Source organism: Ambystoma mexicanum, chromosome 3q (assembly GCF_040938575.1).
Source record: "Ambystoma mexicanum isolate Mex_15411 chromosome 3q, UKY_AmexF1_1, whole genome shotgun sequence".
In the NCBI taxonomy this organism is placed as follows: domain Eukaryota; kingdom Metazoa; phylum Chordata; class Amphibia; order Caudata; family Ambystomatidae; genus Ambystoma; species Ambystoma mexicanum.
The window spans coordinates 314,837,202-314,855,052 of record NC_090926.1 but is presented as its reverse complement, the minus strand read 5'-3'; the positions used below and the strand labels follow the sequence as shown (position 1 = coordinate 314,855,052).

Genomic DNA, 17,851 nt, shown 5'->3' with positions numbered 1-17,851 from the left:
ACTGAAACCACATTTTCAAAACATCTTAAAGATGGACTAAGTATAAACAGTGTGTACTTGCCGATAGTTGCAAGGTGAGGTCTGCCATTCTTAACACTTCAGCTTCTTGAATGAAGTGCCTGGAGGTATTTCATTAAGCTAGCTTTTTCAAGTTATCGTGTTGCACCCGATCTAACTAGTGCAGACATAGGGAAGCATTTTGTCAGGAAGAGGGAATACTTACAGAATGTTCTTGAAGAAACTCATGAATGGCTGTATGTTAAGACAGGGTGCTGGTGCCACGTTTGCTCTCTCTAGGAAATATGACAGGAGAGCTACACTAAAATCCTTGGAAGAATATAGGCTACAGGCATGACCATCTGCCCTCTCCGGGGCAGAGATCTGGCGTAATATATGCCTACAAGGTAGAGTTTTTAAAAAGGTTTGTTGTGTCTTCCGAAGTGTGCACCTACGACTCCATCGTATTTAGAAGTTGGGTTATTACCAATACAATATGAGATCTGGTTGAGAATCTTGTTTTGGTTGCACCTCAATTTAAGGGACTTAAAATTCCATCAACGTTTTGTGGGAGGTCAGCAAACAAAGCAAAAGGTGGCTACTGGAAATGGTTTCTACTTGATAAAAAAACTTAAAGGACTTAGGTGTGGTTCATTTGAGGAATAAATCTGGTGCGTTTTCTACAGTGAACCCATGTAAAATCAGAGGTTTTTAAAGAATGTTGTTTATCCCACTTCCTCTCTGGTACTGCATTTGGGCCTATGTCTATTGAGCATTTATGCTTAAAATTGTCCAGGAGATTTGAACCTTGCTTGAATTGGATAATACGTCCAACAAAGCATTCTCTATATGCAACATTTTGGCTAGATTTCCTATGTTTAGCTACTGGTATGGCTAAATGGAACAATGCAAAGTCTGATTGATCTTTGTAATTTTTGTAAACCAACTGGTGAATCACTAAACCACTTCTTGTTGTTTGTCCATTGTATTATAGTGCGTATGCGAAAAAATTAGCTAAAAACATGCGGCCATTTTGGACACTCACTTCCATTACCATAATGAAAGCCTACGTTTTTGTGGGCTCAGTAAGCAAACGTGAATTCTGGACCAGTTGCAAGGTCACATAATGACGTCAGATGAGCTAACTGTGGAGGATAGTTGTTGCATTATTTGCTGAAGGACTAGCCAAGAAGGGGGTCAGAGCTTTGCAGGTGCAGTGATAAGGGGTGCTGGGAACAAAAGCGAGGGAGAGAAGCTGGGATTTTCCACTTCTGGCTGGATTTTTCTGCTCTTTGTTCACAATGCTTGCTGTCTGCTCTTCAGCAAAGGGTAATCTGGTAACCATGAAGGGGCGGGGATTAGAGGAAGAGTAGAGGTATTCCTCGGGCAAGGGTCAGAGAGAACTGGACACCGGGTGATACAATTTTGCTAAGAGGGAGGACGCTCAGCTCCAGAACCCGTTAGCACGAGTGATCTCACTGCCTACCTGCTCTGGGACTAAGCAGTGTTGTGGTGGCTGAGATGAAGGTGTCTTCTGCAACCATACTAACTGTGAAGCTCTTTTTCTATGTTTGTGTATAATCAACTATATGTTATGTTTTAGTTATGTGTATGCATATTGGGTGTGAATAAAGGTCCTTTAACGAGCCGTTTATTTTCTTGTAACCAGTAGTCTAAGTGTGATTTATTGCCTCCCAGAGTCCAAGAATATGCTTTGGGTCTGTGTAAGAGGGTGCAGGATAAGGCCCAGGTGTGTGAACAGAAAAGCAAAACATTTGGTGCTGTGAGCAGGGTCTTTGTGCCAACATTGAAGCCAAAGAAGCCCTACCAATGTAATAAATTTGAAGTGTTAGACTCAGAGAGGACGGGAAAGGTTAGCGTTGTGAGGTATTGGCGATAGGGATGTGAAACATTCATTTGATATTATGAGTTCCCCGTTTAGGGAAAAAGGACGTTAAGCAGGCGCAGACTGTCCTGAAGTGAACATCCCAGGGTGGACCAAAAGTCCATATGACAAAGTGGCACAAACCTGTGCATGTGGGGCAGGTCTGAGTGAGACCTGGATAATAGCATAGGAAAGGCGAGCCGGGCCGAAGTGATGGGCTGCCTGCAACAGATGGAAAAAGGGAACAAGTGTTTGGCGTTAGGCAGAAGAGGCTGGATTCTGTTGAATGCTTTCCGGAAGGCGCATCAACAGAATGTGGAGCTGCAGGCAAGTGTGTTGAGACTGGAAAAGGAGCTGGCGGCTGAGAAGCAGATTGCGTTAATGCAGCAGCTGCAAATGAAATGTTATCATGATAAGGCAGACAATATCAAGTGGTAGCCGAGAGAGCTGCTGTAAGAGTTGCTTGATATAAATACCGAAAGAGGAGAAGGAATGTGAATTTCCGTAAGGTAGCGACTGCAATTGCTGCTGCAGGGGTGGATTAGGAGCATCACCAATGGGATGGGGATGTATTTGACAGTTACAGCACAGAGAGTGGTTCAGAGCAGGAGGTAGCGTCGCAGCCAGAGTCTGGTCAGACAGGGGTAAAAGCTAAACCTGTGATGCACAGGCGAGCTGGTCCCAATCAAAATAATCTCAGAGGGGGGGAGGGGTTGGAGGGCTTGGCGACACTAGAGGATTATTAACAGCAGGAGGTTGGGGAAATCATCAGCTGAATGACACAAAAGGGCTGGTGGTGCATCTTTGTGAACTTGGATGGGTAGATTATTTGATGGAAGGGCGGCTGGTCTCCGGGCAGATGCCACGGACACCGCCAGGTTTCTGCCATTGTCGCAGGAAACACATATTCAGGAGATGTTACTTGTAGGTCCTTTCCGTGACTACGATGGGGGAGAGGTGCAAATGTCTTCATTGTAGCTAGCAGCCCAAGGGTGTAACCACAAGTATCCGATCGCATCAGACTGGCCTACCGAGGAGAAGAAGTGGTACACTTTAAGTGAGGCCATACAAAGAGTGCGGGAGCATGCTATGAAAGAAGCCACCCATTTAGTGACCCCCAACATATGGGAGTGGTAGCGTTATCGGTTTCCGGTAGAAATGCCATCATTCCGGTAGAAATGCCATCATTCGAACCGCTCCACCCGCATAGAAGAATGTCATTATGACCCCGTTAGTGGGAATGACTGGTAGGATGACAGATGAGGTGGTGGATGCAATTTGGCAATTGGCCGTCCCAGGGGAGTGGGAAAAGGCTGAGAACAGACCCCAAGAATGGGGAAAGAGGGGCGGAGTGAAAGACGAACCCCTGGAGAGAGATTTGACAGCCGAGACTCGCAGGTATCCAGAAAGGATGTTTTTGGCACTGTTAAAAGATGGGGAGCCACAGGAAGACATTGACGGGACTGAGACACAGGATATGTATCAATTATATAAAGAAGCAAGGGTTGGAAGGCAAGGAGAAGTACAAGCAAGTGAAACGGCAGGAGGTACAGAAACCCAGTAGGGTTTCAGTACATTCCACGCCACCCATGGAGGAAGTGGATGACGAGTCTTCGGGTATGTCCCCACAATTCCAGCCGACCTATGCAGATTTGAGGGAAACGGTGAGTGCGATCTGGAAATGGAGTCCAAATATGCACTTTCAAAGTATGAATAGGATTGTGGCCAAACTCTGGTGACAACTGCCCAAATTAAGGTAGACAGCCTCATGTGAAGGTGAAATTATTTTGGCAATCAGGAAATATCCAAGAGGTCCGCACCCTAATTGATACCGGGGCTGAGGCCTCATTGAAACATAGGAATCCTTCAAGGTTTAATGGACAGCATTTCACAATCACTGGTTTGGGGGTGGTGGGAAAAGAGACCGCTGCCGTGCAGACCAGAATCAATATGAAAATGGGCAGTTTAAAAATGGGATACTTATCAAGTGTTAGTTGTTCCAATACCTAAATACATTATTGGGTTTGATATTTTGGAGTGTTTAACTCTCAGGTTGGAAGGTAAACTATCAGTTCAGGGTGAGTGCTTTGAATCGTAGGGAAATTGAAGATGCCCCCGGTGCAGGTTCCGTTAGCCACAAAACGGGTTTCCATGAAACAATATTGGATGCCGGGGAGGGGGGCAGAAAGATTTCGGATACCATCAAAGGATATGTGGAAGCAGGTGTATTACGTCCCGTAACCACGGCTTGGAATAATCCGGTCTGGCCAGTTAAAAAAAAAAAAGACGAAAGTTACAGGAGGACTGTAGATTACTGCGAGTTAAATAAATGCACTCCTCGGTTGATACCCGCAGTCCCTGATGCGGTTAACCCCATCAAGAATGTGCAGATGTTTGAGGGAACTTGGTATGCAGTGTTAGATTTGGCTAATGCCTTCTTCACTGTACCGATTGCTAAAGGATGCCAGGAGCAGTTTGCATTTTCCTGGAATGGGAGGCAATATATATGTTCCAACGTTTGCCAATCAGATTTATGCATAGTCCGACCATCTGTAACCGGCTGGTGGCAGAATATGTGGACAAAATTCCTTGCAAGCCAGATGTGCAAATCATGTATTACATTGATGATATATTAATACAGGGAAAAGATGAGCAAATACACCTACATTTTAGAATGGAAGGTTTACGAAAGGAAGGATGGGAAATTAATGAAGCCAAAACCCAGGGTCCAGGAGAGACAGTGATTTTTCTGGGGATTCAGTGGCATAATGGGGGATCGCGAAATGGTGCCAAAAGCTAAGCAAAAGATTCTTGAATTTTCCACCCGATGAACAAGCAACAAGCCCATAAGTTATCAGGTTGTTTGGCTTTTGCAGACAGCACATACCACATTTGGGGCAGATTTTGGCGCCCCTTTACCGAGTGGCACGCAAGAAATTTAATTTTGAATGGGGTGAAAAACGAGAGAAAGCGTTTCAGCTAGTAAAGGATACCATACAGAAAGTGCTTGATTTATGGCCCCTGAGGGAAGGGGAGGTGGAGTTGAATGTGTCCGTAGAAGATATTTATGCCAACTGGAGTGTGTGACAAAAACAGGATAGGAAGCGGGTGCCTTTAGGATTTTGGAGTCGTAAGTTGCCAGAGTCCGGTGACCAATACACTCCCTTTGAAAAACAGCTGTTAGCCTATTGGGCACTTGTGGATACCGAACAAATGACAGCGGAACATGATGTATTGATACGACTGGAAATCCTGATCATGCAGTGGTTATCGAGTTCCCCTAAGACACATTGGATAGGGCATGCACAAGAGGCCAGTATCATCAAATGGAAGTGGTAGATTCAAGACAGCGCTAAGACAGGGAAGGGCGAAATTGCATGAGCAAGTGGCAGGGGTTCAGTTAGTAGATTTTGAAGCCATGGAGAGGACGGAAAACGGTGAGTCTCCGGTAAAATGGGGAATCCCGTATGGAGAATTAACCAGTGAACAAGTTGCACATGCTTGGTTCACCGATTTATTGATAACACCCGGTCCAGGGTATTTCCTCCACTATAAGTGGGATCATTTACAAACTGGCCAAAGCCCTGGGATTTAAGAGTTTGTAGAAGCGACATTGCTTCAGAATCCTGAGGGTTATTAGCCCATAAGTTAAAATCCCCTAAAATAATAAGGGCTGAAGAGGCTTTTGAAGAACCCCCAATAAATGACAGCAGTTGCTCCTCAAAGAGAGGGGTATTCCTAGGCGGCCTATGCAGAATCAAAAAGCTAAATGAATGAGCTGGGTCAGTGTTTAGTTTAAGTAGCATTGCCTCACATGAGTCAAAAAGAGGAAAGGGGAGACATGGAAATTCAGGTTTTGTCTGAATACCATAGCAACGCCACCACCGCTAACATTTTTCTGATCGTCATGGAGGCACTTGTACCCAGCTGGGGTGGCCAGCATCACAGCATGCCAAGCTGCCTCATGCAGAGCAAACCTTCGCACCCTGCAACTAAGACACCTGCTTGCAACAGCGCCTCGATGCCCAAGGACTGCAGTGCGCTTTACAAATACAAAAATAAATAAAGTCTCAGTGCGCACCAGTAAGTCAAGATCATTTGTCCCAATGCAGTCTGAAATTTCCACTGCATGCAGTACTAATGAGCTTGCATTGAGCAGCCCACATTTAAGTGAAGCTTTAGGTGCAGGGTTGACAACGGGCAAGCTAACTGGACTATTAGTCTCAGATAAGTTTGTCACTACCAAACATTCCAACACATCGGACACAGACATCCTAACTGCCACACTTCCTGGATGATGCATCCAATTGAACCACCACCATAGCTCCCCACTGGCTCAACATCAGCAACTCCTGTCTCTAACCTGGTACTATGCCTGGTGCACTAAAAACTGGACAAATCTGACCTGACAAAATACCAGCTTTCGACTCTGCACTCCCTTACAACTACCACCCCATTACCATCCTACCATACCTCATCAGAAACATGGAGCTTACATATTTCAACACCTATCTTTTCAAACTTTGAACCATGTAAGGTGCTCCGAGACCCTCCGAGTAGTGCCAGCTCTCACAAATTCAAATAAATGCCTTTTCGTGCTCTGATTGCCATCAGCATGACCATATTCGAGAACATGATCAGTGGTTTTGGTGTAGGGTTGGGGCACTGTCAGAGCCAAATTCCTTTGCTATCCTGTGGCCTTTGCCTGCTTGTGCTGAGAGTCTTAAAGGTCTGCCAGCTGCGCTGTGGGAAGAGGACTAGCCTGGCGACCCCGATACGGTTTTGCGGGGGCCGCGCAACACGGAGCTCCCTGCCGCTCCGCTGAAGGGAATGGGAGGCGGAGCAGTGCGCCCCGTTCAGGGTGGATCGCTTCTCTTGCTGCATCGCGCCTGAGCTGACACGCCTAATGCCCGACGGTGCGTATTGATCTACGGCGTGATCGGGAGCGGAGTGGACCCTGCCACCCGTGTTAGAGCTGAATCGAGGAGGCGCTGGAGCATGTGGGGATATCGCGCCCTGCCGCCTACCACCGCTTGGCGGTGGACCAGAACGGAGGTTAGTGACCCTCACCCGCCTGCTGAAGACACCGACACGCAAGTGGGGACTAGCGGAGGAGTGGCGGCGGGGGAACAAAATGAGATTACCGGTCCCGAGTCCTCCTGAGGATTGATATGCACAACACGAGCCGTTCTGGCTGAAGCACCCGCATAGTGAGTTTAGGAGCCTCAAATAATGATATAGGATATCTCCCACCGCCTCTTACAGCCCAACCAGGGGAATTAGAACCTGTGCCTGCTGCGGAGGTACCCTTTCCCCCTTTCAATCAAACACAAACTTCCGCACTGGAAGAATATTAACGCAGTCAATACTAAACCCACTGGCAATGCCTAAAGCTGCTGGAAGGTGGAAAATACATGGTATACAGGCTTTCCCGACGCCACAGTCTGCAACCTCTTCCTGTTCACTCATAGTTACAGCGGACATACACCCAGCCCCGGCTCTAATGCAAGATTCAAACATGGCCCTTTCCGGAGAGGATTTTGAGGTAATGTTAAGGTCCTTTAAGCAAGACATCACCCAGGAAATCAAAACAGAAATCAAAACCTCTCTAGCCCAGTCACTGGCAGACTTGACGTCACATGTAGGTGGTCTGGAGACTAGAGTCAACGAGCTGGAAAATATAACCTGTGAGCACATTCATGACACCGAGGTCCTCACAGAAAGGGTGGGGGTCATTGAAGAACAGCTGGAAGATATCTGGGCGAAACAGGCAGATCTCGAAAACAGGTCAAGGAGGAATTATGTGCGGCTTCACGGTATTCCCCGGCAGGTCTCAGACCAGGACTTGCCTGAATATGTGGCAGCATTATTTAGATACATCCTTGATCTCCTCTCATCTGAAGATCTGATATTGGACATAACCCATACTCCTCAACCCAGCTTAAAAGAAATCTATTGCCAGACATCCTCACGCGTGTGCACCTCTTCCGTCAGAAAGAGGAGATCATGCTGGCAGCTAGAAATTCAGCCTCAATACACTTCCGACGGGCGACAGTACAGCTCTTCCAAGATCTTTCCATGTACACCCTAGCAAGTAGAAGATGGCTACAGAGGGTGACGGCCTGGCTGGGGGCTAAAAAGATTCAGTATCGCTGGGGTTTCCAATGTAAGTTACTCTTCAACCTCCATAATCAACACTATGCAATCTCCTCAGAGGACGAGGCAAAGGGGCTGATGTTGGAGGCACCCAATGAAGATGCCTCGAAGCCCTGCACCCAGCAACTGAGCGAGCCCGCCTTCGGCCCCACGCCAAAAGACAAGCGGAGAAAGCCCAGAGGAAGGCGTCATTTAGAACCAAACCCACATCAAGAAATGAAAACCACAGAAGCAGCCGAGGGGCGATGTGAACCCGGGACTTCCCAGGCGTCAGAGGGAGCCAACCTTGCGGACAGCTGAACTCGAGAGGTAGCTGAACTAATGACATTCAGTTAGGGGAAATTTGGACTCCCCGCTTACTTATGCCTAATAAATGGTGCTCCTCTTGATGCGAGGCCTCCTGGGTGGCTGGTCTGGAAGGCTTGAAGCCATAGACCTACCCCCTCTTTTGTTCTCACGCACCGCTTACATGGCCCCTCACTGCTGAGGAGCCCCTGTTGGGGTCTTATGGTGGCCCAACCTATAATCCGGGGGGCACTCCAGAGAACCGTAGCTCCTGAACACTAGACCCTAGGTTGATTAAGGGTAATAGAAGTTCTCTCTGCATAGCAGATTTGGGCGCCTGAGTGGATGGCGCCCGACATGTTTAACGGTTGGTTAAAGTTAGTTTGGGAATTGAGGTTGGCAAGATCCTCAATGATGCCGTTTTACCCATTATGCTTTGATTGTTTTTTATATGTTTCGTATTTTCCTTTTAATACGATGTCAATAGGCTTGAGTTATGACCCCACACACCACACAAACTGCACCACAACGGAGGGCCTCCTGGGGCATCGGTTTCCGGATCCCCCTCGTCGGGCCACCATCATTTACCCTCACAGAAGGCAGGATCTCCCTGAGACATGTTCAGGGGGGCCAGGAACTGGCTGTCGTCTATGGGGGCCTTCCCGAGGGGCTGAACGATTGTTATCAAACAGGACACTGAAGCTTGAACAAACCTGACATGGCGGCCCTGAATGTTAAATGTAGCACTCATGTGCAAGGCCTAAATTCCCTCCTAAAGCGTAAGGCATTGTTCCATAGACTGGCGACCCTAGACGCAGCATTCCTATTCCTCCAGGAAACCCACCTGCGGCCTGCTGATGAATTTCGTCTTCACAATAGGCTGTACCCCACAAAGTTTTTTGCTTCAAGCGGCCTAAAAAAACGAGGGGTCACCATCATGGTTCGCAAAGGCACCCCCCTCAAGACATTGGAGGTGGTTCGGGATAAGGAGGGGAGGTTCTTGTTAGTAGTAGCCATGTTAGATGGGCGCAAAATCACATTGGTCTCTATATATGCTCTGAATGCCAAACAAGATATATTTTTCACAAAAATTGTCTAAGGCTTTGTTTGACCACGCAGAAGGGGGGAGGTGGGGAAGTAATCTTAGATGGCGATTTTAATGCTGTAATTAATCCCTTAGCGGATAAAACCTTGCCCCCAACCCCCAATGATAGGAGTAACTTTAGAGCACTTACCACATTGCCATCAAGACGAGCGAAATTACACTTACTTCTTGGCAGTACATGGGGAGGGGGGGGGGGGTTCCAGGCTGGATATGTTTTTTATCTCGGACTCACTAATCCCGTTGGTGATGGACGTAGAAATACTCCCAGAAGCACTTTCAGATCACACCCCAGTGAGATTAACAATGTCCCCACTTCAGGCAACTCCACCCCGAAAAGCCCCCCTGGAGATTGAATGATTTCTTACTAGAAGACCCATTCATTCATACTCATAAGGGAGGCTGTGGCATTGTATTACAGTGAAAATGACACAGGCGGCATGAACTGGGGCACGATATGGGATGCAAGTAAAGCAGTAATTAGGGGGCATTTGATCGAGCAGGCAGCGCAGAGGGGGAGAGCCAGGAGACTACTGCAGGTGCAGCTAGCGAATGAAGCCTGTGGATTTGAAGAGATACATAAAGAAAAAGGCTTATGGCGCTCCTTAAGAAACCTGCGGATAACCAAGAAGGTGCTTGAGGCACACCACACGGGGAAGGCAGCCAATCATATGATGCTCACCAATCAATATTTTTACAGGAGGGGGAACAAAGCTAACAAATTACTAGCAGCTAAATTAAATAAACAGGCAAAACAAAACAGGATAGACATCCTATGAGACGACGGAGGCAGATACGTCTCCTCGGAAGATGGCAAGTTCCAAATTATTGAAACATTTTTCAGGGAACAAGCATCTCCATATGTGGGAGATCCAAAAACCTCCAAAGATTTCATAGCAAAAGCAAACCTCCCACAAGTTCCACAGGCCCTGCGAGAACCTTTGGAAGACCTGATAACTACACAAGAAGTCGAAATGGCATCAAAGCCCTCCCTCTTGGTAAGGCCCCTGGCCCAGACGGGTTTACAAAGAAATTCTATAAGATTGTTTTCACAGAGCTCACACCCCACCTTACAAAGCTATTTAACTTTTTATGGGAAACAGGTTTGGTTACATAATCAATGGCAGAATCGGCCACAGCCCTAATCCTGAAGCCTGGGAAGGACCCAACAGAGTGCACATCCTACCACCCTATAGCTTTGCTCAATACCGATGCAAAATTATTCAGCAGTATTATAGCCCGGCGACTAGGGGAGGTTTTACCAACAATAATAGAGATCAGTCGGGGTTCATTCAAGGCCGTTCTGCACATGATAACATTTGCAGAGCAGTAGACTTGATAGCTCTCTCCCCCATAACTCCAGGCCCCCTTTCATTGTCGTCCTTAGACACCCACAGGGCGTTTGACAGCATGTCCTGGGACTACATGGATTTGGTGTTGAAGGGTTTTGGATTTGGGCCGAAATTTTTAAGATTAATCTTGTCAACCTTCCAGATCCCTTAAACCCAAATACGAGGTAACTCACAATGGACAGCTCAAATAGCCTTGGGTAAAGGAACCAGACAAGGTTGCCCCTTGTCTCCATTGGTATTCGCGCTAGCAATGGAACCCATAGCCCAGCAAATTTGTCTCCACCCGAAGATTCAGTGTTTTGAGGTAGGAGGGCAATGCCACAAAGTTGCGTTATACACAGATGATCTGCTCTGCTTCCTGAGAGAAGCCCTGACCTCAATCCCTCCCCTTATGGACCTGCTCGCCCGATTTGCGTCGGTCTCGGGATTTACAATAAACATGGCCAAATCGACAGGCTTGAATCTGTCGGAATGCCTATTCTCTTAGCTGGAAAAGCTCAACTATTACGTACCTCAGAGTGCAGTTGACCGCACCTTTTATGGGCCTGATGAAGGCCAACATCCCCAGCTTATTGAAAGAATCTCTACAGAGGTGGGTCTCACATGAAATATCCTGGCTCGGACGCATCAGCGCAATTAAAATGGTCCTGCTCCCTAGGCTTTTATACACGTTCCAGGCCCTTCCTATATTGATCCCAGAGCGAGATCTCCTTGACCTACAGAAAGAAATAGGGCACTTTGTTTGGCAGCGGAAAACACCAAGAATCCAGCCTAAACTCCTAATTCGGGGAAAGTTGCTGGGAGGTCTAGGACTCCCCTCCATCCCAAGATATTATCGAGCAGCCCAAATTGCTGGCATCCTGAGCTGGACTCATCCAGTAGAGCCCCCCAAATGGCAGGACATTGAACAACACTATCTGGGTCCCTCTTTGTCATCTGCCTTTCTCCCACGGGAGGCGTGCACCTATCGGGGAACCCTCCTTCCCACCACAGTAACTACACTTTGCTGCTGGGATAAATGCTGCTCGCAGAGAGGGTTCTCATCGGGCCTGGGCCCGCTTTCCCTTGTCATGCAGAATCCAGCCTTTACCCCTGGGCTTCAACCCAACTCATATCAGCTCTGGTCAAATGGGAACTCCTTGAGACTATGAGAGCTCTATACGGACAACTTGCCCCTGACCTTTGCCCAATGCAAAGAGAAATGTAACCTCCCAGAAACTGAAAAGTTTAGCTATATACAGCTCTGTCATTGGATAACTAACCCAAATACAAAAAGGGCAGCCACTAGACCCCCCACAGGATTGGAACCAACGGCTTCAGAAGGTCAGGATGCCCACAGAATAGCTACTTGTTACCGTCTCCTGGAAGATGATCCGGAAGATGAGAAACTCCCCTATATGCTGGCATGGGAGAGGGAGCTGGGGATCGATGTGTCCCAAGAATCCTGGCAGAGGATTTGGGGCAAAGCCCATAGATCTTCAAGGTGCACGGCAGTAAGGGAATGCGCGCTTAAGCTCTGCTTTCGATGGTATTTCTCCCCGCAGAACCTAGACTATCCTGACACGTGCTGGCATGGATGCGGGAGACTTGGGTCATCTGTGGTGGCATTGCCCCATCATTCAATCCTTTTGGCTGGAAGTTAGATCAAGGATCAAAGACATATGTGGGGCTCTCCTTCCCATGGATCCACTTGTAATGTTGCTGGGTGATACACCAGACGATGGGTCGTACCCGCGGTCAGGCCCCAGAGGTGATATGAATACTCAACTACTTATGGCAGCTCGCCTCACTCGGGCTCGATATTGGAAAGAGTTAGAGGGCCCCCTATAGCCTATTGGTGGGTGAAGGTTTGGGAACTGCTCGGAATGGAAAAGCTAACGACCACAATATAGGGCAAGACATTCAAGTTCTCCCGTATCCGGGGGCCATTCCTGGAACACGTAGCCGAAAGGGAACACATGTTTTTCAAGCCTAAAGTACCTTCTTAAACCATGACAAGCCTTGGATATGGACTGAGCACTACACGCGTGGATGCCTGGACTTATGCGGACTATACCCTCCCTGAGGGCAATGTTGTTAATAATGTTGTGGGAATATTTCCTTTATTTTTTTCTCTTCTTTTCCTCTGTAGTTTTATGTTGTGCTAAGTTAAGCTTTTTCCCTGAGCGCGCCAATGAAGTTATGAATAACAGATGAATTGTAACTATGTTAAAATGAAATTTCGAAGCGTTGATTAAACAATATGATTCGTGGTTTATCTCCGTTATTTGTTACACAATGAATTTCATGTTTGATCGAGGTTTCAATAAAAATATATTGAAAAAAAAAAAAAAAAAAAAAAAAAAAAAAAAGAAGAAGAAGATGAAGCTGTAGATATGCTGGAGAGCAGTGAGCATCATGGTAGACAAGTGAAATCCCCACCTGGACCCTGTGCGGAAAGCACAAGAAAGATTGTTTTCAATTTTAAGATTGAAAAAAATCCTTACTGACCACAACTGAAATCTGAAGGCCCAGTGTAATTGTGTTGCATAGCACCCCCAAGTTCTTCATAACGAATAAGGGTTGTGGAGCACTCCCAGTGTAGGAGGCAAGATCTTAAGTGGCCAGGCTCCTGGTTCCCCAGAGGTAGCACCTGCATAACTGGTTATGCCCGATACCCATGAGTTGTTTTTTGCTCCTGGTCAACAAATCCCAATTTCGATCTCTTGTTCAGGGGTTGGGGGGCTCCCTGACTCGCCATGGCTTTAAGATGGTCAAGGAGGCTGGCATAGCTTACTGATGCCATTAAGAATGAAAGCCCTGGTGCCATCCTCATACGTGGGTCACACAGAATGGAATTAATAACTGCCTCTGAACTGTGTAGGGGATAGAAGCCACACGACTGTTGTGTGTCTACTGGTCTGTTACTTACCACAAAATTCTAGAGTGGTTTCCCACCACTCCTTCCAGAGATTTGGCCAGAAACAGGAGATTATATTGGGGGTGGAAATTTGCCAGACCAGCCTGGTGTTTCAACTTTAGAGAGAGAAGGGAGCATTCTGGTGACTATCTCACAGAATATTATTGTAATGTGGGTTACAATCCAGAAACAGACTATCCCGAGCAGCAGTCCAAACCAATTAATTAGGGATCCAACCGAAGGACAATCTAATTGGGTGCGGTCTAAGAGCAAATTAATTCAAGGATGTTCTACGGGCACATTAACTCAAAGCACAATCGAGGAGCATAATACACTGGAATGCAGCTTAATAGGGTTAATCAGTTTTCAACAGAGGAGCCGAATGATCTGAGGCATGTCTAAACAAACTAATCGGGAGCGGAACTCAAGAGCCTGCTACTTGGGGCCGGGCCATTTAAGAGCTAATAAATCTGGGAGGAACTGCAAAACGAACTAGTCAGAGTGGCCTAGCTGTGGGGAGAAAATAGAACACAATATGCCAAACGTAATAGTGCCACTGAATGAAGTATGGTCCGTTACCACAACAAAGAGTACCCAGTCAATTTACTGAAAATAATTCAGAGTGGTAAATTTCACCGAAAACCATAATACCGAAAAATACTGAAAATGTTAAATATAGGGTAGTGGGGTAAGGGGTTAAAATGGGTCAGGATTGGGTTGTGGTAGCGTTATAAGTATAGAAAATTGGGGGGGGGCGTGGTGGAACCCAAATAAATAGAAAATAGTGTTTAAATGTACCACTCTGAATTTTCCCTCGGTAAAATCACATGCAACCGTTGGGACCTATCACTAAGTGATGCATAGCTGTGGAGAGAAAGGGAAGCACTGTATGGAAGAATCATTGATACTGCTACTTCTATAGGACTACTAATTATCTACTTATTGGTATGGATTGCTAGCTGTGAGCGGAAGAAGCACAGCTTGGAACTTAACACACGGTTTGTAATAGTGGATTGGTACCAAATGTGACTTAAACAGTGCACCAGTTCTACATGAGACATTCCAGAAGTCGTGGGTTAGCCCAAGGGAAAAAAAATAACCCTAGTGTGTGGAAACTAAACAGTGCCAAAACATTCAAGTGCGCTTGCTACTGAATTCGGCCTAGCTCCGAGGACTCAGTTGAAAATGAATGAAACAAACAATATCACTATCTCTGGCTGTTGAGAAGGGGTAATAGTCCGGGCTATAAATTGCCATTAGAGAAGAGCGATACACGTGCTTGGGCATAGGCAAGGGTCATGGGCGTAGATCACCCCCAGGCTGAGACATAGACTAACAGGGTTGCCTTTGAATTGATCCACCCACTGACAAGGATGACACCATACATTGTGACTGTAGCTTTCCAGATGAGCGTGAGCAACTAAAGTTCTCTTGACGTTGGGTGCCATATTAGCTTGGGGAGGTCGAAGTTATGAAAAGTGAGGGCAACACAACATCAGCCTCAGTGAGGGGTGGGGAGGACATTCCCCCCAGAGTCCTTGTCTGGTAAGCTTAACATGACTAGGTAACTCGCAAACTGCGTCTTTTCTGATCAAGCAGTAATGCCTTTTAAATTAAGTGACAGCAATCATTTGAGATCAATCTACACACTCGGACCCATCACTCGGTTCCCATGACGCAGTGTCAAGGGGCTTCTCGGAGTGAGGTGTGCTAAAGAATTAGAATTGATGAAGGTTAAGGCCACATACAACCCTCGAGGCAAGGGTATATCGGCTACTTTCACTCCATAAAAATAACACATATTTCCCATAAATAACAATAGAAAACAGGCAAGTAGGAGCATGCCCACCTAGTACCATTAGTACAAATGAGCACACTGTAAGAAACGTATTATTGTTGACTGATCTGAAGAGGAAACAACTTGAGTAGGTCAAAAGTAATATTACAAAACAATTCTGGTTTACAGTTAAAACATACATCCTCGAATGGTACTAACGAAAATAATGTTAGTCCCAACTTTAACAAAATAGGGAGTAAAATGCTGCCACTTCTATATCTTATCTGGAGCACTGCTGACACACAACCTCTTCAAACAGCACTGAGCAGTGAGAGCTCTCCCACCCTTCCAAAACATATGGCACTGGCTATTGTCTGCAGAAATTGCACACCCCAAACCAATAAGTCAGAGTAGAGTGTATGACTAAATACCCCCTAACATCTTGAAGCAGTTTGCAGGAAAGGACAAAGCACGCAGCTCACCGCACAGGACATGTCAACGTGGAAATTGAAGAACCCTTCAAAATATGGCAAGTGTATAGGTATGCACATACAAAGGACGCAACCCCCCAAAAGTTACACTCGGCATGCAGACAAACGCTACACCACACATATGGGTAAATTCCCCAAACACAAGACTCGGGTATTAGGGTGCATTCTTCCCGCGGGTTCACCAGCCTTCAAAAAAGGGGGCAGGACAGGGCACTAGGTTCAGGGAAAGCCTTCTCCAAAACGCATAGGACCGACCACTGTTCGTAGGTGAAGAACCCCAAAACATATGACTGTTTACGGGAAATAAACATCCTCTGTCTCCCAAGACAACACTAGACGCAAGAAAAGCCCTCCCTTTGGCAGAAGGACGTGAAGCGATCAGGTCTTCAGTGGAAGCAAAACCAGACACTGATGGTTACACGGGTACGTGTGGTTGGAGACGGAAACGGATTCGTGGGGCTGCGGGCAAGCGGTCACGGTGTACCACTCACGCAAAAACCCCGTGTCTTCCATATAGACACTACAATACCCCTCCTTGTTCTGGGGAATGTTTTGCCTCTCTAATGCTTACATGCTAACACACCATGAACTCCCATCATGTGGGTTCTTTCTTGTCAGTCGCCACTCCTCATTCACCCTCCTCCAAATCCCTCCTTTCCCCAGTGTGTACCCCATTTTTTATCACCTCATAATGTACCCCTACTTGATGATCTTCCTCTTCTTCCTCTGCCCTCTCTACCCGAGCCTTTCTATCGGACCCCATTCCTACATTATGCTCTGCCCGAACCCCCATTTACCATTTCCCCCATCCTCACCGCTCCACTCGTTCAGCATCCGCCTGGGGTCTGCAGCAGGCCGCACTCTCCCCCTCCCCGGCTGTCAGGGCCGCCCAATGTGACGTGAAGGCCCGCCCTAAGTCGAGCTTAGAATTGCCGAGACCCCGTCCTCTCGATGGAGAACTCCACCCACCGGTGGACCAGCCATTGGTCAAAACCACGCCCACAAAGCGGCGACAGCCAGAGCCGAGCCTGCCCTGGAATTACCCGGAAGAAGTACTACTATGGAGGTCCACTCCGGAAACCGTCGTAGGATTCGGGTACAGGGCGAAGAAATAGGCATGCATCCTATGATTGTCGCGGGTGCATAGTGTTCTTGGGCGTTTCTATGAACCGCTCGTGGTGGCTTAAGGTGCTGTGGAGGAAGCTGCGTGCTCCCTGTCCTGGAGAGGTTTACTGCAGCTGCGCATATTATATATACCCACAAAGAGAAACTGTAGGCGTCGCTCGTACTCTGCCAGAACTGTGCCGCTTATTTCATGGCTTCTGGCGAGTTGTTGGGGCGTGATTTCGTGTCCACGGGGGGCGCATACCTTTTTTACTGGCTTGTGTGTGGCCTGCACAGTTGTTACAAGTACGTGTGTCGATTTAATTAGGTATGTGATTTGTCTACGTGAGGCTCTTGTATGCCCTTGAACGCGTGATCGTTTCATCCGTTCCTGCCCATTTCATTGCAGGCATATTTGTCCGCAAATGTGTAATGCGTTTCCTCGCAAATATGCATAGCTCTCAACTCACACGCTTTTGGCGGGTGTCACCCGCCTTGTAAAGGGCTGACTCACCCGCCAAGCCTCCTGCACGCCCATGCATTCCAATGGGCGTCTCACCCGCCAAAAACAAAATCGGATGGTTTCACCCGCCTTTGCAACACAAACGGTTGAGAGCTATGAATATGTAAGGGGTTGTGGGTATTGCGCAGCTCTCCTTCCGCGTTTTATTTGAGAAGAGGTGTATTACCAAAAAAAAAAAAACAACAAATCTGGCCCTATCGAATTGACACGTTGAACCGTTCAATCTATACACAACCTATGAACGTAAATTCCATATAAACGTACTAAACTAATGAATCGG

At 47.1% G+C, this 17,851-nt stretch overlaps 1 protein-coding gene across 5 annotated transcripts in view; it reads right to left on the bottom strand.

The window, feature by feature from the left end:
- NCKAP5L (NCK associated protein 5 like) overlaps positions 1-17,136 on the bottom strand; it is a 534,672-nt gene extending 517,536 nt beyond the window's left edge. For 3 of the 5 annotated variants that reach the window (XM_069653863.1, XM_069653866.1, XM_069653867.1), the window contains exon 1: positions 16,760-17,136. Coding sequence is in view for 1 of the 5 variants with exons in the window: in XM_069653865.1 (XP_069509966.1) it covers positions 16,742-16,753 (12 nt within the window). In the remaining 4 variants the exon portion in view is untranslated. Of the gene's footprint in view, positions 1-16,741 lie in introns of all 5 variants that reach the window. The other 2 variants (XM_069653864.1, XM_069653865.1) reach the window with 1 other exon arrangement.
- Positions 17,137-17,851: the final 715 nt, after the last annotated feature.